Genomic DNA, 21,047 nt, shown 5'->3' with positions numbered 1-21,047 from the left:
CAAATCCCTTACTCACTCTTCCTTCAGTTAGTCCTGACGAAGGGTCTCGGCCTGAAACGTCGACTGCATCTCTTCCTAGAGATGCTGCCTGGCCTGCTGCGTTCACCAGCAACTTTGATGTGTGTTGCATAAGTATAAATAGATAAGTTACTTCCATGCATAGGTTGATTGCTAGAAAGGCAAATCAAAACCCCCGTTTGACTGCAAAAGACCTTCAGGAAGATATAGGAGACTCTGGAGTGGTGGTGCACTGTTCTACTGTGCAGCGACACCTGCACAAATATGACCTTCATGGAAGAGTCATCAGAAGAAAACCTTTCCTGCGTCCTCACCACAAAATTCAGCGTCAGAAGTTTGCAAAGGAACATCTAAACAACCCCTGATGCATTTTGAAAACAAGTCCTGTGGACTGATGAAGTTAAAATAGAACTATGTGGCCACAATGAGCAAAGGTATGTTTGGAGAAAAAGGGTGCAGAATTTCATGAAAAGAACACCTCTCCAACTGTTAAGCACGGGGGTGGATCGATCATGCTTTGGGCTTGTGTTGCAGCCAGTGGCACAGAGAACTTTTCACTGGAAGAGGGAAGAATGAATTCAATTAAATACCAGCAAATTCTGGAAGCAAGCATCACACCCTCTGTAAAAATAAAAAGCTGAAGATGAAAAGAGGATGGCTTCAACAACAGGATAGTGATCCTAAACACACCCCAAAATCCACAATGGACTACCTCAAGAGCCACAAGCTGAGGGTTTTGCCATGGCCCTCACAGTCCCCCGACCTAAACATCATCGAAAATCTGTGGATAGACCTCAAAAAAGCAGTGCATGCAAGACGGCCCAAGAATCTCACAGAACTAGAAGCCTTTTGCAAGGAAGAATGAGCGAAAATCCCCCAAACAAGAATTGAAAGACTCTTAGCTGGCTACAGAAAGCATTTACAAACTGTGATACTTGCGAAAGGGGGTGTTACTAAGTACTACCATGCAGGGTGCCCAAACTTTTGCTTCGGGCCCTTTTCCTTTTTGTTATTTTGAAACTGTAAAAGATGGAAATAAAAAAGTAATCTTGCTTAAAATACTAAAGAAATGTGTCATCTTTAACTATGCCTTTTGGAAATCAGGTCATCTTTTACTCGCTTAGCTATTCATAGTAACAGAAATTTTGACCAGGGGTGCCCAAACTTTTGCATGCCACTGTAGTCTATGCTTTTATTCCTCCTACCAATGCATGACCGTACACTTCCCTACACTACATTCCATTTGTCACTTCTTTGTCCATAATCCCAAACTGTCCTTCAGCAGACTCCCTACTTCCTCAACATTGTCTGCCCTTCCACTTATCTTCATATTCTCTGCTAACTTGGCCACAGAGCCATCAATTCTGTCATCCAAATCATTGAGATATAATGTGAAAAGAAGCAGTCCTAATATCGACCCCTGTGGAACACCACTAGTCACCGGCAGCCAACCAAAAAAGGCTCCCTTTATTCTCACTCTTTGCTTCCTGCCAGTCAGCCAATTTTCTATCCATGCTAGAATCTTTCCTGTAATACAATGGGCTCTTATCTTGTTAAGCAGCCTCATGTGTGGCACCTTGACAAAGGCCTACTGAAATTCAAATAAATAACATCCAATGACTCGCCTTTGTCTATCCTGTCTGTTATTTCCTCACAGAATTCCAACAGATTTGTCAGGCAAGATTTCCCTTTAAGGAAAACATGCTGGCTTTGGCCTACTTTATCACGTGCCTCCAAGTTCTCTAAAGCCTCATCCTTGATAATGGACTTGAACATCTTCCCAAACACTGAAGTCAGACCGACAGTCCTATAATTTCCTTTTTCCTGCCTCCCTCTTTCTTAAATAGTGGAGTGACATTTCCAATTATCCAGTCCTCCAGAACTATTCCAGAATCTAGTGATTCTTAAAAGATTATTACTAAAGCCTCCACAATCTCTTCAGCTACCTCTTTCAGAACCCTGGAGTGTAGTCCATCTGGTGCACAGGTGAGTTATCCACCTTCAGAACTTCCAGTTTGCCAAGCACCATTTCCTTAGTAATAGCAACACTCTGAAATTTCTGGCATAATGCAGGTGTCTTCCACAGTGAAAAGTGATGAAAAATACGTACTAACTTCGTGTACTATTTCTTAGTCCCCTATTCCTACCTCTACAGCGTCATTTTCCAGTGGTCCGAAATCCACTCCCATCTTTCATTATATATCTGTAAAAATCTTTTTGTATCTTCTTTTATAGTATTGGCTAGCTTACCTTCATATTTCATCTTTTCTCTCCTTGTTGCTTTTTAGTTGCCTTCTGGTGGTTATTAAAGGCTTCCCAATCCACCAACCCAACTAATCTTTGCGATATTATATGCCCTTCCTTTTCTTTTTATGCTGCCTTTAAACTTCCCTTGTCACCCATGGTTGCTTCATCCTCGCTTTAGAGTACTTCATCTTTGGGATGTTTCTAGCCCATGCCTTCCGAATTGCTCCCAGAAGCTCCAACCTTTGATGTCCTGCTGTTATCCCTTGATAGTCCCTTTCCAATTAACTTTGGCCAGCTCCTCTCTCAGGCCTCAATAAATCCCTTTACTCCTGTTACAAGACATACCCAACCGTACCAGCTTCTGGGATTTAGACGCTCATAACTCCCCAGAGTACAGATAGTTGATGTGACCCCTTTAAGGGTTCAGGACAGTCCCACTAATTGGTAATCCTGTTTCGAATGCCAAGAATTGAGTATTTAAGGCACATCTGAACTGTGGCTCAGTGCTCAATCGTAAGCCTACTCGTGATATCATCTAGTGTTTGCTTTCTGTTCAGATCCAGCGTAATACTGTGTCTCGAACCTTACTTTGGATATCCCTGCATCTGGGTACAATTCATGCTTGTCAAGAACTTTCATCACAGCTCCACTGCAATACCAATACATCCGACTCAATCTTCTCCATCAAGTAATTCAATCTCAAACTGTAGGGTGAAGTCTATCATATTACGATCAGTGTCTCTTAAGGGTTCCTTTACCTTAAGCTCTCTAATCAAATCTAGTTCATTACACAACACCCAATCCAGAATTGCCATTCTCCTAGTGGGCTCAATCACCACCTGCTCTAAAAAGCCAGCTCATCAGCCTTCTACAAATTCCTCCTCTTGGGATTTAGCACCAATCTGATTTACCCAATTTACCTGCATATTGAAATCCCCCAAGACTATTGTAACATTGCCCTTTTTATATACTCCTTTTATCTGCTGGGGTCTGATCAGCCCCAGCTGGGTCACCTGGAGGAGGTTGTATGATGTTGAAAGACCCGAAACACCCGATGATTCCAGGAACATCACTGAAGATGTGTCCAGAAGCATCAATAGATGTATGTACAGAGCATCTCCAGTTGTAATTTATATCCCACATCCTGGCTACTGTTCAGAGGCCTGTACGTAACTCCCATTACCCTTGTTGTTTCTTAACTCTACCCACAAGGATTCTGCATCTTGCGATCCTATGTTACCCCTAAGGATTTGATTTCATATTTTACCAGCACAGCCACCTCACCCCTTCTGCCTACCTGTCTGTCTTTTTCAATCAATGGATATCCTTGGATGTTAAGTTCCCAACTATGATCTTCTTTTCGCTACAACTCAGTAATGTCCACATTACCCACCACTCTCTAATTGCGCTAAAAAATCATCTACCTTATTTCATGTACCACGTGGATTCAAATATAGCACCTTCAGTCCTGTATTTGTTACCCTTTTCGATTTCGCCATATTATACTTCAGCTCAACCCACTGACCACAATTTTGTTCCTTCATCTGCATGTCCTTCCTCAGTTTCATTATACATCAACTTGTATACCAATTGCCCCATCCTCCGCCCTATCATACCAGTTCCCATCCCTGCTAAATTAGTTTAAACCCTCCCCAACACCCCTAACAAACTTGCCCACAGGTTTTTTAAGGACATAATATGCCCTTAATGGCAGAGAGGCTGGTGCCAGTTTTGCAGTGGGCAGTTATGACTACCCGCTGTAGATCCTTCTTGTCCACTACAGTTGCCAACCCATGCAGTCATGCAGCATGTTAGAATACTCTCTGCTGCGCATCTGTAAATGACATGAGTATAGATGCATCGAATAGGTTTTTGAAGTCTTAAGATTACAAATCCTCAGTGTATGAAATGAGCTTTCCTTATGTTTTTGTCACATATTTATTTGACTTATTTAGCGATATAGCACAGAGTAGGCCCTTCTGGCCCTTTGAGCCACGCCTCCCCAGCAACAACCTACAAACATGATTAACCTTAAACTAATTATGGGACAACTTACAATGACAAATTATGTTCTTTCTGCATCTACCAAAAATGATTTCTCTTTATTCTTTTTCATAGAAATTAAAACTTGTTCATTTTTAGATGGTCACTTTAAATTTGACATATTCTGCACACTTACATGTGCCCATATTGCACTCAATCTCACATTTCATTTCTCTTCCAAAGTTTGCATTATCACCACTTTTTGAAATTATGCCCTATATCCAAGGTCATTGTTCTATATTGGAAACAGCTGTAAAGTAGACTTACCTGGACACTGGTCAACAAAACAGAAACAAGAGTTGTACACGATAGAAACAGATCCTTCAACGCAACACTTCAATGCCAACATTTTTGTCTTTCTACGCTAATCCCATTAGCCTGCATTATGTCCAAATCCTTTCATATCCTGTCTATTAACATATATTAAAACCACAAACCAATTCAACAATGATCACTTCCTTTCTGTATTACTCAACTACTGGAAATTCTATGATTTGGATAGAATGCAATGACGGATCTTCCAGATTTGGGCAAAAGAAGTACTTGTCAGTTATGTGGGACAGGCATGGCACTACCATTCACAGCTTTAATAATTGATAGCCTGATAAGAAATTTCCATCAAATTACAGCTAAGGTTTAAGATGTTCTGAACAGATTTACATCATTACAGCAGTGGGCCATGATTACTTGAAATATCAGCAGAGAAATGTTCCATAAACGACCAAAACTGTTCAATCATGTTGCTTTAGAACTCAGCTACCACATCAATATAAACAGAAAGAATTTTTGATTTGCTCCTGACAAGTCATCATTGGGCACAGTCTATTACATAATCACCTTCTGGCCAGACAATGTCCTTTATGACTTGACTGATAGCTGCCTGAAGCAACTTCAAGCTTTCAGGGGACTACTGAAGTTGTCACACTTGAGTTCTTCTAACGTTACATTGCTACCAGCACTTTGCCAGAACTTTGTTTACTTGCAAATGCATGCGTAGTGCCTAGTTGAAATCCCTCAACATCACATTCTCCAGCCTCATAATTTTTCAATGCATGCTTATTTACTGCTGAAGCTGACTTAAGATCCTTTAGTTACCTCCTCCTACCCAGATAAGGGGAAAAAAAGGTCTAGTGTCAAATATTATATTTCAGTATTATATTTAAAAATAAAACTTCATTGATAAAATTATTTATTTATAAGGCATTCACAGAAGGACTGTACAATGGTCCGTTTCTCCCAATACTGTAGTGGATAGATATAGAAACCATAGAAAAACTATAGCACAGAAACAGGCCTTTTGGCCCTTCTTAGCTGTGCCGAACCATTTTCTGCCTAGTCCCACTGACCTGCACACGGACCATATCCCTCCATACACCTCCCATCCATGTGTCTGTCCAACTTATTCTTAAATTTTAAAAAAAGAAACCGCATTTACCACCTCATCTGGCAGCTCATTCCATACTCCCACCACTCTCTGTGTGAAGAAGACCCCCCTAATGTTCCCTTTAAACTTTTCCCCCCTCACCCTTAACCCATGTCCTCTGGTTTTTTTCTCCCCTTGCCTCAATGGAAAAAGCCTGCTTGCATTCGCTCTATCTATACCCATCATAATTTTATGTACCTCTATCAAATCTCCCCTCATTCTTCTACGCTCCAGGGAATAAAGTCCTAACCTATTCAACCTTTCTCTGTAACTGAGTTTCTCAAGTCCCGGCAACATCCTTGTAAACCTTCTCCGCACTCTTTCAACCTTATTTATATCCTTCCTGTAACTTGGTGACCAATACTGAACACAATACCCCAGATTCGGCCTCTCCAATGCCTTATACAACCTCATCATAACATTCCAGCTCTTATACTCAATACTTTGATTAATAAAGGCAAATGTACCAAAACCTCTCTTTACGACCCTATCTACCCGTGACGCCACTTTTAGGGAATTTTGTATCTGTATTCCCAGATCCCTCTGTTCTACTGCACTCCTCAGTGCCTTACCATTAATCCTGTATGTTCTGCCTTGGTTTGTCCTTCCAACGTGCAATACCTCACACTTGTCTGTATTAAACTCCATCTGCCATTTTTCAGCTCATTTTTCCAGCTGGTCCAAGTCCCTCTGCAGGCTCTGAAAACCTTCCTCACTGTCTACTACACCTCTAATCTTTGTATCACCAGCAAATTTGCTGATTCAATTTACCACATTATCATCCAGATCATTGATATAGATGATAAATAACAATGGACCCAGCACTGATCCCTGTGGCACACCACTAGTCACAGGCCTCCACTCGGAGAAGCAATTCTCTACTACCACTCTTTGGCTTCTTCTATTGAGCCAATGTCTAAACCAATGTACCACCTCTCCATGTATACCTAGCGACTAAATTTTCCTAACTAACCTCCAATGCGGGACCTTGTCAAAGGCCTTACTGAAGTCCATGTAGACAATATCCACTGACATCCCTTCATCCACTTTCCTGGTAACCTCCTCGAAAAACTCCAATTGATTGGTCAAACATGACCTACTACACACAAAGCTATGTTGACTCTCCCTAATATATCTGCTAAAAGCAAACTGGTGAGAATGAGGTCAAGTAGATTCACCCATTACCTGCCACAGATCGAATTTGGCAGCATCCAGGATGGCACACTGCTCTACTCCCTCTATACCCGTGACTGCGTGGCTAGATGCGAGGACGGAGCAAAGTCAAGATGGCGCTAAACTGCAACTCCTTTGCTTGCATCTTCAGAAACAGCTCTATTTCTATCTTTGATATCTCTTTCTTTCCCCCTTGTCAAGGTTCTTTTGAAGACCCTGACCTGCAATTACACCCTGACTTTGGTTCTTTGCAAGAATGGGACCCACTCTCAGGGCCACACGACCAGCCACTTTTTGATATCGCTAGGACGTGGCCTGGAAGACTAGCGTGCCTTCAGGGAAATGGATTTTCATAGCTGTGAAAACGTGTTGATTCTAGAACGGTGCCCAGGACTGAGGCATAGTGGGAGATCACAGAACATCAGGAGCAGCAGGTTAGCTGCTGTGGGTTGTGTGCCCAGAGATCTGCACCTTTCTGGGGCCGACTCTCCGGGCGCAGAGCTCAAAAAAAAGCATTGCAGCAGACTTGTTAACATTGTAAATCAGTGAGTTGTTTATTATGTCTCCCCTCTCTCTGTGAAACAGGGACATTTCTTTTTCCCTTATTAGGGCGAGAGAGAGAGCCTGTTGAATTACTGGGTGAACGAGCAGTTTTTGGGATACTGCAAGTCTGAGTATTTATTGATGCTTGATGCACATTTGAGTGCTCAGTGGAGGGCGCGGATGCTTTTTGCTGGTCTGGGTCAATGCTTTGCTGCTGCTTCTGTGTGGGAGGGGGGCACTGGAGGGGTGTTTGGGGTTCTAAAGTTTAACTGTCATTCATTCTTTGGGGCTCTCCTCTATTTTCATGAATGTTTGCGAAGAAGAAGAATTTCAGAAAGAAAAAGAATTTCAGGATGTATATTGTATACATTTCTCTGACATTAAATGTACTTATTGAAACCTACTGAAATACGATCTATAAATTTGCTGATGATACAACCAGTGTTGCTAGAATCTCAGACAGAGATGAGAGGCCACACAGGAGTGAGATATACCAGTTAGTTGAGTGATGTCACAGCAACAACCTTGCACTCAATGCCAGTATGAGGAAAGAGCTGATTGTGGAACTTCAGGAAAGGTAAGATAAAGGAACACAAATCAATCCTCATGGAGGGAAGAGAGTGAGCAATTTCAAGTTCTAGGATGTCAAGATTTCTGAGGATCTAATATGGTCCCAACTTATCAATGCAATTATAAAGGTGGCAAGGCAGTGGCTATATTTCATAAGAAGTTTGAAGAGATTTGGTTTGTCACTCAAAACACTCAAAAACCTCTATATGCCCACGGAGAGCATCCTGAAAGGCTGCATCACATTCTGGTATGGAGGAGGGGCTACAGCACAGGACTGAAAGATGCTCTAGAAAGTTGTAAAATTAGACAGCTGCATCTTGGGTACACGCCTTCATTGTATCCAACAATCTTCAAGGAACAGTTCCTCAGAAAGCGGTGTCCATTATTAAGGACCCCCATCACCCAGGGCAAGCCCTCTTCTCCTTGTTACTGTCAGGAAGGAGATACAGAAGCCTGAAGGCACACATTCAGTGATTCAGGAACAGCTTCTTTTCCTTTAACATACAATTCCTACATGGACACTGAACCCATGAACACTACCTCACCCTTTTTTTTAATAAATATATATTATTTGTTTTTTGCTTACTGTATACTTACTGTAATCGATTTACTATTTTTTCTTTCTATATTATCATGTATTGCATCGTACTGCTGCTGCTAAGTTAACAAATTTCACGACACATACCAGTGATAATAAACCTGACTCTGATTCTGATTTCATTTAGAACTTGGCCATTTCAGTGAATTCTGGTGCTACCAAGTCGCTCCTGGTGATGAACACTGAAGTCCTACCCGTGACTGTCCCATTGTACATTATGTGCTCGTGGTTCCTTTAGTGCTGCTTCCAAGTTTTGTTCAACAAAATGAGGAGGATGTTTCTTTGCCCAAGTCTGATCTAATACAACAAGATTGTCTGGATTCAAGCCTGTGGATTCCAAGGGACATTGCTTCATTTGTTCATCTCTGGTCCATCTAATCTGCTTCACTTACAGGAACCTTTCTCTAGTTTCCCCTGCCCCACACACTGCAGCCCTCACCCAATACTTACCTCCCCATATATTGCCTCCTTCAATTAATTCTCTCTCCCAATTTATAGCTGTCATGCAATTCAACCCCTCCCCCACAACTAGAGCCTTTGTGCAATCTCTGCTACTCCACCCCTCCCAGTCCCTCATCCTACCAGATCCGGAGCCTTCACGCAATTTCCTTCCCTATTCCCAGTATCTCTAATCTAACTACTTCTTTCACATTACTTGCTGCAGCCCCTGGCTAGAATAACATAGAATGTCCTCAAGGCAGGAAATTAAACATCAAAATATCATCAGCAAAGATGCAAGGAGAAATATTCATTAGCTAGAACCTTTGAACAAAAACACCTATTAGTAGATGGCAAGTGATTATAGGAATAAATGCTGTTTACTCATATATAAATGGGAGATATCACCAACTATATGACTGCTATACTCATTTGCTCCACAAGACCAGTATCACCAACATATGATAACATGCCACAGCATATTCACTAATTTATTGGGCACACTAGTTACTGAACTATAGCACTTTGACACTGCACAAACAATGACTTGCTCTATAGTTATATCAAAATGCTGAGATAATTCAAAAATATAGCAAATGCAAGAACCTGGGGGGGGAACAAAAGCACCAGAAACAGTAAGTCACGGGGCTATCGTTGGAAAATGGCGTTCCAAGTATTTCAAGTTGGTAATGTTTCAGCAGTATTTTCCATTTTTCATTTATAGTAAATGGCCTTTTAATACAGTGTACAACTTACCTTTTTGTTTGCATTTATTACCATTCTTTAAAAAAAAAGTATGAGCTATTCACTTGCCTGAAAATGCTGTTCCATAACCTGTATCTTGCCCTGTTCAGGGCATTTCTTCAGAGCACGGTCAGCATACTGAAGCAGGATTTCTACCATCTGAAGAGAAAGATTTTAAACATAGATCAGATTTATTTCAATTTCATGCAAATGTCAACTACATCTCTCCTTGTAGCCTGAACAAAATTTTGAGGAGCAAGGAAGTGTGTTTAAGATAATAAAATTTTAGTTTGGGAGCAGTTTTACATCTTATTTGGATCATGTGGGGTCCAAATGCATGAAGAATGTATGGCTACAAAACAAAGACAAAGAAAAGAGATGAATTACAGTTGCTCACATAGCAAAGGCTGTGGAATGGTATTCCAGAAGATATGGATATATCAACAAAGTTTACATAAACGATCAAGATGGGGAAATCCAAATTACAATTCCAAAGTTAGTGGATGGGTCATGATTAGAGAGTGCTGTTATTATAGATGATAATCCCGAAAAAATATTAGCAGTATTAATAAATTTGCCAATAGGGCATGCAATAACAAACAAATTGAAGTATCCAGCATTCTGAAGTGACACATTTGTGACAAGAACAATGGGAAAAAGAAGACTTCATATTTCTTGTAAAATAAATAATCTTAAGTGCAGTGGAGAAACAGATGAATCTGTGAATAAAGGCAAATAAATCAGTAGAAGTGGCAATGCAGGTTAATAAGCTGTAGGGAAATAAAATAGGGTTTATTTCTTAAGGTGCAGAATGGAAAATGAGAAAAAATTAAGGAAATCATATTTAAAATCATGGCTCAGAATCCTTGGGGTACCTTGAACAGTTCTGATCTCTACATAAGGGTCAGAGAAAATCTCAATAGTCCACTGTCCAGCAATTCAGAAATCCCGATATATCAGCATCTGGCTCACCAGGTAATGTTTCCACTTACCACTCACCAGGATCTCAGTTGTTCGACTTCCCATCCACTCGTCAGTGCCCTGATTTCCATGTTTCCTTTCAACTCACCAAAGCTCCAGTTATAACATTTCCCTGTTCCTGTCCTGCCTGACCACTCATTGGATCAATGTTCCTGTGCTCCCTGGCCACTCACCATGGCACCTATTCCTAAGCTCCCGGGTCACTTACTGGAGCCCTAGTTCCCACATATCCTTCAAACTGCTGGTTCTGTTTGCTCTTTCCCTTGAATCTTAACTAGTTCTACTTCCTACTCCCTTTCACTGAAATGTTGCCGTGTAAAATCGCTTTTAAAAAAAAGTGAATTAAAAGTGTGCTGGCGCATTAATAAAAAATAACATCCAATGGTCCAGCCAATCTGGCATCACCAAAGACCTGAGCATGGCAGATTAATGGAGCTTTACTGTAGTGGCACAAGAAGAAGTGCAAAAGAATTTTGCTTGGACAGTATCAGCACTAAAATGATAATATCAAGAACAAACTCTTACAGACTGAGGGCTTTACTCAAGGGAGAGGGTAGAAGAAGAGGTTTTTGATGCCATAAGCTATGCAAAAGTTTAACTGAGCACATGCAGAGACATTCCCATTTGCAAACATTTCAGGACAAACGAGTATAAATAAAGATAGTCACTACTAAATATAGTTAAAAATGCAAGAAGAAAAAAAAATCCAGTAAAAATGTCATGCAAAAAGAGTAGATTTTTTTCACTTTTTCCATTCAGGTTAAACTATAAATCAGAATCTGATTAAAAATTTTCACTAGCAAATAACAAAAAAGATTGTGTTCATTCATGTATCTTATTTATTATGAGATAAATATTCACTGAAATTATCACTGAAGAACAGTGAACAGCTAAGGAAGTATGCCACGGGTTTTTGCCTGCAACTTAACATATTGGAGCTTACTAAACCTATTGTGACTTACCAATGGAATTGTTAGGGTATAGGCAAAATATTCCATAAATATGCAACCCTTCCAATGAAGAAAGTATTTAAAATACTGCTCTACAGTAGGTTTATAACCACTTATCAGCTAGACAAGCCCAAATTTGGAAAAAAAAACACACCATTGCACACCAAAGCACATCTTGAGTCTGTCAGCAGCACAGTTGTACCAAGAGTTGATTGTTTTGGCAACTGGTGTTCTAACCATTCAGTGCCATGCTCAACAGTTTTAGGTAGATAAAATGAGATGAAAATCATGAATAAGCAATACTTTACCCGATCAGCCACAACTCCTTTCCGTTTGTTCTGATCTCCAAACAACCCTATCAACAAATAATAATGGAATAATGAACAAAAATGTTTCCAACAATGTACATCTGTTTCTGATATGAATAGCCAATAAACATAGGAGAGATGGGAATTAAGAACAAGGTGACACTGCATCTGCATATTTTCTCGAACATTAAAATGCTGACATTTTACCTTTTCCTACAAACCCCATTGTTTATTGAAATGAGTTTGTGGCAACATAAATCTAGCTGCAAGTAGTATATGTTCCCGAGACAGTAGTGCCATTGTAATTCAGCGCTAAATTATTTTCATTACTGTGGCCACCAAATGTGTTTATGTGGATAATCGCATTAAAAAGCATTATTCAGAGAGTGGGATTTAGAAGCATCGCATAGAGCTTTAATCTGCATCTGTGCTCTTCTGGTCTTGACCTTAAGTGCTTGGCAGAGAATCACAAAAATAGAATCACTTCCTTTTCCAGTTCTAACATTTCTCTAGTTAATGAAATGTTCATTTCTTTTAATTCCTTATTCATGATTTCCCAAGGGGTAGTTATATAATTTCACTTTTTATGTTAATAGGCCTCATTACAGACAAATTAACAGCAGATATATACGATGATTTAAGTTTCATCCGTAGGGCATATCAACTGCCTTTTATCTGTCTCTGAACTGAATGGGTACCATCTTGAGAATCCCTGTAGTGGTTATAAATTGGAGTCAAGCAGCTAACTTACTAGAAATTCTAGCATGCTGCAACACTATGTCTTAAGGATAGGTTGAGATTGGGCTTGAAGTATTCATAGTTTGCTTGAAATTAAACTCAATTATTACAACTTAGTCTTTATGGTTGTGCAAGGGAAAGCCGTGAATCCACTGCTTTACTGGATCAAAAATCTTGTAATAGTTGAAATTTGCACTATCAAATGCTTATTCAAATGATTAATAATATTTATCCACTGTTACTGTTTCTGAAGATATTCCCTTTCCAACTGTTAAATTCTGAATATCCTAGAATGAATAAAACACCCTTTTGTCCCAACAGATAACATACACAAAACATAATGAAGCTACACTGGGTGGGACTTAAAGCTTCTTAACAAGGTAAACCTGAAAAAAGCAACAATTTCAAAGCAAATTAAGGTCAGTACAACAAAAGTAATGTATTCTGCTGAATAGTTTATTATATGAATATTCTGTAACTTCATAAGCTAGAACAAACAAATAGTTGAATTTAATTGTTCACCATATTTTATGCTGGTTGCATCTCAAGATTTACTGCATCTGCAAGGGGTGCAAACAGTGATGAAACTACTACTATACAATGTAATTTGAAGGTGTTTACAGTTTCATCATTACTAGCAATTTCAAGATGTGGAATGAGATCGCCATAAAATGTAGAAGCTGTAAAAAAATGTAAAATTCTTCAGAACAGCCCCAAGTATCTTCCCTATCAAAATACATTATCTTACACGGTGGTTCATGAAAGAAGACAAAAAAGCATGAGTGCCATTTGTCCAAGAGTTGTTTATTGTTTTAAATCAAAAAAAAATGAGACCACTCAAAAATCTTCTGACTTCAACAATTTGCTTATCCACTGGCCAACTATCAATTGTGATATTTTCCATTGAAGGTACCGATCTTTATTCAATTAGTACATTAGTGAATATATTTTCTTCTATTCATTCACCATAGCAAAAGCCTAGCATACAAGAGTAAGGAATGCTTCAAAACAGAATGTGCTTCTCTCAAGTCTTCACTTTCTATTGTATATAGAAATAATCAAAATGAGAAAAGAAACTGATGAGAAGGATTTTGTAGAACGTGAAAAACAAATACAGAAAATAAAGATTTGAAAAGCAGAAAAGATTTTATTGTGTTAAATAGAGAAAAACATGTATTTATTTTTACGCTTTTTCCAGAGTTAGAGAAATTCAATTTAATCTGAAAGCAAGCACTCTGCTCTATCTTTGAGATATCCATACAAATATCTCATGGGAAAGGTCTCAGTCTGAAATGTCAACTGTTTGTTCATTTCCATGGAAGCTGCCTGACCTGCTGAGTTCCTCCAACATTTTGTGCGTTGCTTTGGATTTCCAGAATTTGCAGAATTTCTTGGGTTTAATAGTCAACTTATTTTGCCGAAGATCAACATCACAGCCTGCTTGCGATCAAGCACACTAATACCATTTACTGGCAGCTGCCAGGATCCTTTTTTGCATGATTGCATATTTAATTTTAAAAATCGCATATGAACATTATTCCCTCCATTCAACTTTATTTTCTATGATCACGTTTCTTATATTTGTTGTGTCAACTTTTTTTAAGTATTCATTTACAAGATGAGAGATTACAAGCAGGGCTGACATTTATTGATCATCCTTAAATGCTCAAGCACAACCTACTTTGTGCTTCTGTTGAAAGCACTCTTGAAACAGTATTGAGTAGAAATGCCAAGATTTCAACCCAGTGGTTATGAAGGAAGGGAGCTAGGCTTCCACAAAACAATGGTGAGGATCTTACAGGCAGGAGTTCTCTCATCAGCCTGTTCTTCTTTCTGGTAGAGAACATGGGTTTGGGGATTGATGTCAAAGTAGGAATGGAGAGCATTTTTGGTTGGTACATATCCACCGCAATAGAACAGTGACCAGTAGGAGAGGCAGTGGAAGTTTTAGGTGATTTGCATCGTTATAGATAGCATCAAGCTTTCCAAATGCTGTTGGATTTGTATGCATCCAGGCAAGTTGAAAGTACTCCGTCATATTTCCAGCCTGTGGACTGCAGAGAATTTCCAACCTTTGACCTGTTCTTAATGCTATGCTATTCGTCCAGTACGTTTTTGATTAACTCTTCACTCCTAGGCCATTAACAGTGGGGGACAGTCATGGAAATAAAGCAGAAATCAAAGACATTGTTAGTCACAATTTTTGTCAAGTTCTTCTGCAGTGCGAATCTAATACGGCATATCAGCCCACTTCTGAATACTGCTTTACTTTTGTTGCATCTATCTTGGCTATAATAAATTGACTATAGTTCACAATTGTAACAATTAGCCAATTTTTTGGATTGGGTTTAAGTTTCTGTTGTGGAAGCAAATGTCTTCAAAATGGCATCAGCAAACAATGTAATCAACGGCAACGCCCTGGAGACAGTTCACTAAGCTACTGTCACTTATTCGCCTTCTTTCAAATTTGACTCCACTACTAAGCTGCAGGCTATTGGAACCTGTGATTTACATTTTGATGGTGTGTTTGTGGGCTGATTATGCAATTGGTGCTTTGCTGTCTCTGAGGAAGTTTAGTGAGATTTGGAGCGGAGTGTACCGCTTTAGAGGCCTGGATATGGGGGCGCGAGCCCATGATCGACTCTATTGCTTCTCTCCGATTAAGGCATCGAACAAGGTTGAAGTCGAGGAGGACAAGAGCCAGAGGACATGTGGGTGTACAGCGCCATCTGCCTGCATTTGTCTAGTCTTCCGCTTCTCCTCGCTAGCTGCTGTCAGAGGAAAGTGTAAGAGTCTTGGGATCCATGTTGCAAGGATTGATCAGCAAGACTGTGGACTTGTTTTGGGAGCCATTCAAGTTCATGTTGCATGTGTTTCTGGATTTTGATTTCTGTGAGCGGTTTAATCGGGGCTATCGATACGAACTGGGGTGCTTCAGTGAAGAATGGACCTGCAGCCTGCAGTGGGCTTGCAATGTGGTGCTGAACTGAACTAAACTGTACTGAATACTATTGAAATGCTGGTTTGATGTTTGATATTCTTTGTGCTGTTTGTTTGCTTTTTGACATTTGCATAATTTGTTCTTTTTTCGCGCACTGGGTGTTTGATGTTTTCTTGAATGGGTCCCATGGTGTTTCTTTATTTCATGGCTGCCTGCGGGAGGACGAATATCAGAGTTGTATTCCATATACATACTTTGATAATAAATGTACTTTGATTTTGACTTCTGTCTGGGTTGAATTTAGCATTTCAAACACTGTGGCTTTAACATCAATCCCTACATCATACAACAGAAAGTCACAAGGAATGAAGCAGTAGAAAACAGAATCAGTGTAATCTGACCACAGCACATATATACACACAGTATTTTCATTGTGCAGGATGTCTGGGCAACAGACAGTCTGTCACAAAATGTTGTACATATCTCTAAGGCTGCACTTCATTGCGCGTCAAGACTTTCTTTCTAATTCTACAGATACACTCTAGCCTAGTACCCTTTAGAATATTTGTATTGCTTATCACTTTCTCCATTCTGACATTTCATGGATATTTCTGTCACAAATATTTGCGTGGATTCCTACAACCAATCTCTCTAGATCTGTATTAAGAGCTTTTCTTGCAACTTCTTTGTAGTAGGCAGCACCTGAAATTTTGCCAGTCTTTACCCAAAAGCAGCTTTTATCAAAGTAGAAGCTTGCTCGTATGTTAATAAGAACAAATGAAACAGGACCAGGTCATCATATACTCAACACACATACCAGTTGCTGGTGAACGCAGCAGGCCAGGCAGCATCTGTAGGAAGAGGTGCAGTCGACGTTTCAGGCCGAGACCCTTCGTCAGGACTAACTGAAGGAAGAGTGAGTAAGAGATTTGATAGTTGGAGGGGGAGGGGGAGATCCAAAATGATAGGAGAAGACAGGAGGGGGAGGGATGGAGCCAAGAGCTGGATAAGTGATTGGCAAAAGGGGATATGAGAGGATCATGGGACAGGAGGTTCGGGAAGAAAGACAAGGAGGGGGGGAGGGGCACCCAGAGGATGGGCAAGGGGTATATTCAGAGGGACAGAGGGAGAAAAAGGAGAGTGAGAGAAAGAATGTGTGTATAAGAATAAATAACAGATGGGGTACGAGGGGAAGGTGGGGCATTAGCAACCAGCAACTTGTATGTGTGTTGCTTGAATTTCCAGCATCTGCAGAATTCCTGTTGTTTGCACCATATTCTCAAGCTTATTTAGTAAAATAATGGAAGCTGCAATCTTGACCTCAACACCACTTTTCCACACCCCTTAGCTTTCTTCTCATCTTTGTCATACATTTGAAACACTTAATCCTTAAAAACCTCTTAATACTATATCAGTTTCCCAAGGGATACTGAACTCTGAAATTCCTTTACCCCCTCGTCAAATTATTAATTCCCCCAAACTTCAAGATTTTCAGTCACAAATTATTAGTGGAACTGCGCTCAACTGCCTTCTCAAAAGGATAGCATCAACATGATTGCTGAACGCTCACATTCTGTACACTGCGTTTCGATGGTTTTATCAATGTAAATAAAATTGAACATTTGAAAGTTTAACAATCAATGATATTCAGGAAAGATTATAACTCACCCACTACGGCTTTGGCTTTTCCTTCATGAAAGGACCAGGCAAGAGACAGTGCCTCAATGAATCTTTCCTGCTTTAACAGGTAATCCAACCTCTGCAGACACAGCATTGGGAGAAAAACATACATCAATGCTCACGCTTCTTCACAGTAGCATCTATAGGAAGTATCTACTTCCTTACAGCACATGCAGTAGCACGTGTCATTCGTGGTTTAACGGCTGGAGTGTTGCAGAGTGAGTGAACTATCTGACTGTACTAAAGATCTTCAAGCAATGCTTCATGTGTTATCTCAGTTTGATCTAAGTTGCAAACTTCGACATTGGAAAATGATTCACAGACCAAACAATAGAAGGCAACCTCACACTTTTGGTTAAGGAAGTCACCATGTTTTGTCTACATAATTCATGCAAATAGGATAAAATTAATGCTTCAATTGTAAATGGCTGCAAGAAGCTTGTAATATTCACGCCACACAATGTTAAGTAACTCACTTTTCAAATATATATCACAATGACTGAGAAAAATGAATAAGCATTTTACAATCTCCCAGTATTATCCAAAATGAAAGAAACGTCAGAATAGCTAGTCACATTCAAGTTCTTCATATTGTATTCTGGATAATGGACAGACCACAGTATGTGCGGCTTCAGAGCTGCATGTCAGATATGGCTATAGGCAGCACTGGGGCCACAAAGAGGACTGCATTGGCTCCCTTCCTGTTTACCCAGTATACCTCGGACTTTAGGTACAACACTGAGTCATCTCATCTGCAGAAATTCTCTGATGACTCAGCAATAGTTGGGTGTATAGAGGGAGGACGGGAGGATGAATACAGGATCCTGGTGGAGGACTTTGTCAAATGGTGCAAGCTGCATCATCTGCAACTCAACATCAGTAAGATAAAGGAAATAGTGATTAACTTCAGGAAGACTAATCACGCACCGCTCCCTGTTACTATTGATGGTGAGGACCTACAAGTATCCGAGGTGCCCCTGGATGACAGACTTGAGTGGAGCATCAACACAGAGGCTGTGCACAAGAAGGGCTCAACTTATAGAGGAGACAGCTTCTTTGGGGTATGCAGGCCTCTCCTTCACATGTCTGTTGTTCCCAGTAAAATCTTCAATACAGTGGTGTGCTGGGTAATGGCATCAACATGGGTGATGCCAAGAGGCTCAATAAACTGATCATGCCCTGTTATACAAGTCAAACTGGACACACTGGAGGCTGTGGTTAAACAAGGACCCTATGGAAAATCCCGGCAATTCTGGACAATGTTTCTCACCCACTGCATGCCGCCTTGGCTGAACAGAGGAGCACTTTTAGTAATAGAATAAAACAACTGCGCTGCTCCAAAGAGCGCTATATGAGGTCATTCTTACCCTCGGCCATTGGGCTCTATAATGAGTCAACCCATAGCTGAGGAAATGTTGACCCCCAACTGTTAGGCTGTTTGTGGTAACATTTTTGATTCTTCCTACTTTTCTTCTAATATTTATATCTGTGCACTTGTAATGTTACTGTGACACTGTAATTTTCTTTTGGATCAATTAGGATCTATCTATCGATATAGCTGAAATCTAAATCAATATTTTGTGTACACCCAAAACCCCTTCAAACCCTGGACTGATTTTCCAAAAAGCATTTTAACAGCATTCAGTGCTTGAAGCACCAAAGCAAAACCCATCCATTGCTTTTTGAACAAAATACCAGCTAACTTAAGTGCACACACTTGCAAAGTACACCACTGTCCACTTCTATTACAACAACATACAAGTCACAGGATTCAAGCACATGGCATTCCTGCCCATGGTTTAGAAAAACAGTTGTGCTGAAAGATCTGGACAGATACTGCACTGCATGACCGAGCAAGTGTTGCACTGTTCAAGATGACATCCTTGAATGAGAATTTAGTTCAAGTTATAACTGCTTCTCCTGAAGATCTTCCACTCTTCAGAGCAATATTACGGATCCTTCAAACAAAAGATTCGGAGCTCAGCGACATTATCCCTGTTGTGATAACAATAACTCCGATTCTCCCAGATATTATCTGACCAACTAAATAACTCTGCTGAATACTTTTAATTCAGATCGTCAGCATCTTTTGTATCTTGTTTATGATTACTACAAAATTCTGAACTTTCATGTTGAAGGCTGTAACCACAATTGCATGTTGCAGCAGTTTCATGAATCTCAAATGTCTCATGTGCTTTCAATTTTCCCAATGTACTTTTATCTCTCTAATATAGCTTTCAACAATATTTTTATTATCAGTACATAATGAAAACTTCTAAAATAAACTGGAAACTGTTGCCTATTTAAAAAAAAATGCTGTCCTCTCTATTAATGCTTTTTTCTTTAACTCGGCTATCAAAAGAAGAAAAGATATTTGGGAATGCAGGAGTGATGAAAAGGAATCCAGTCAGAAGGAAAGATAAACCTCCATGATGGGTGCAGTTTTGACAGATTGCACTTAAAAGCAACAGATGAGAACTAATCTTTCACATAGTTAGATTTTGCTATATACACATCAATGGAGATGGAAATGGCCTAAAGGAACAATTTTTTTATTGATCTGCACAACCAAGAAATTTTATGTTATAAGCTAAACTAAGTCGTCCAAATGCCTAGCGCCAGGCCAAAGTGGAGCAAAACATTGTTTTTCTTTAAAATGAAGAGCCAGCCAGATCTTCCCACAAAACATTTTAACTTGCTTACCTCCCGCCAAGTCCTTAGAGTAATCACATGCACAGACTACAAAAAAAAAAGAAATATGAAGTCACTATATAGGCCAATATTATTCATGATTATCCCATATTCAGCAATGGAAGGTCCCATCAAGCTTATCAATGAAAAAGCAGCATAAGGTTTAATCATTTCAAAGTCTCACAGCTTATCAAATGCAGTCTCCATACACCAGCGCTCCCAATTGCGAGTCATCATTTTAATAATATAACCTGCATATTAGGTATTAACTTGACATTTTGCAGCAAATTTATTAGCTGCAAATACATCTGTAATTACAACTAGTTATAAAAATTCAAGATAGTTTTTCCATTTTTCTTCACTCCATATCATCGTCAAGAGAGACAGAAGTATTTTTATAAATGGTCCTTATTTCTGCCAGCAGATACCTGATGTATCTTAAATCTTCATTATAAAGAAATATCTTTAAGAGATGGATTACACAGCTACTCTGCATAATTTTGACTATGTAATGTAGGAGAGTGACACTGACACTTGAGGAGAACCCATCTGGAATATTCGTAAAAATGCAATAATGCTGATCGATACTGGGAGTAGTTAATTCTAGAATACAGCAAAACAATTAGTGTGGTGCTGAGAACTCCAGTATTTGTATTAAAAAAAGTGACCATACAGACTGAAGTAATCAATGGTTTAGAAAACTGAGAAAGGATTAGGATCTTGTGTGCAAACAATGACATCAACAGTACAACTAAATAGTGTCAGTGAAGATTTAACTGATGAGATTATGTACAGGACTCGCACTGAATACCATGCCAAAAAGACAGGTATGGATGGCTGCAAATGGCTCATGAAAGAACTTGCATGTGAACTCCATTATCAGAAATATAAAATTCAGTCTGCAGAAGGGTTGGTACATAGCACAGGGTGAACGTGAAGATAAATGATCACAAATGGGGGC

At 39.7% G+C, this 21,047-nt stretch overlaps 1 protein-coding gene across 2 annotated transcripts in view; it reads right to left on the bottom strand.

Moving 5' to 3' along the window:
• vps8 (VPS8 subunit of CORVET complex) overlaps positions 1-21,047 on the bottom strand; it is a 662,306-nt gene that overhangs the window by 558,076 nt on the left and 83,183 nt on the right. For both annotated transcript variants that reach the window (XM_072261484.1, XM_072261483.1), the window contains exons 16-19: positions 20,099-20,134; positions 17,384-17,474; positions 12,037-12,083; positions 9,867-9,956 (exon numbers count right to left, since the gene is read on the bottom strand). In XM_072261484.1, coding sequence (XP_072117585.1) covers positions 9,867-9,956; positions 12,037-12,083; positions 17,384-17,474; positions 20,099-20,134 — 264 coding nt within the window. The remainder of the gene's footprint in view (positions 1-9,866; positions 9,957-12,036; positions 12,084-17,383; positions 17,475-20,098; positions 20,135-21,047) is intronic.

The sequence above is a fragment of the Mobula birostris genome, chromosome 6, assembly GCF_030028105.1.
Source record: "Mobula birostris isolate sMobBir1 chromosome 6, sMobBir1.hap1, whole genome shotgun sequence".
Classification (NCBI taxonomy): Eukaryota; Metazoa; Chordata; class Chondrichthyes; order Myliobatiformes; family Myliobatidae; genus Mobula; species Mobula birostris.
The sequence above is the reverse complement of the archived record's forward strand: the minus strand, read 5'-3'. Positions and strand labels throughout refer to the sequence as shown.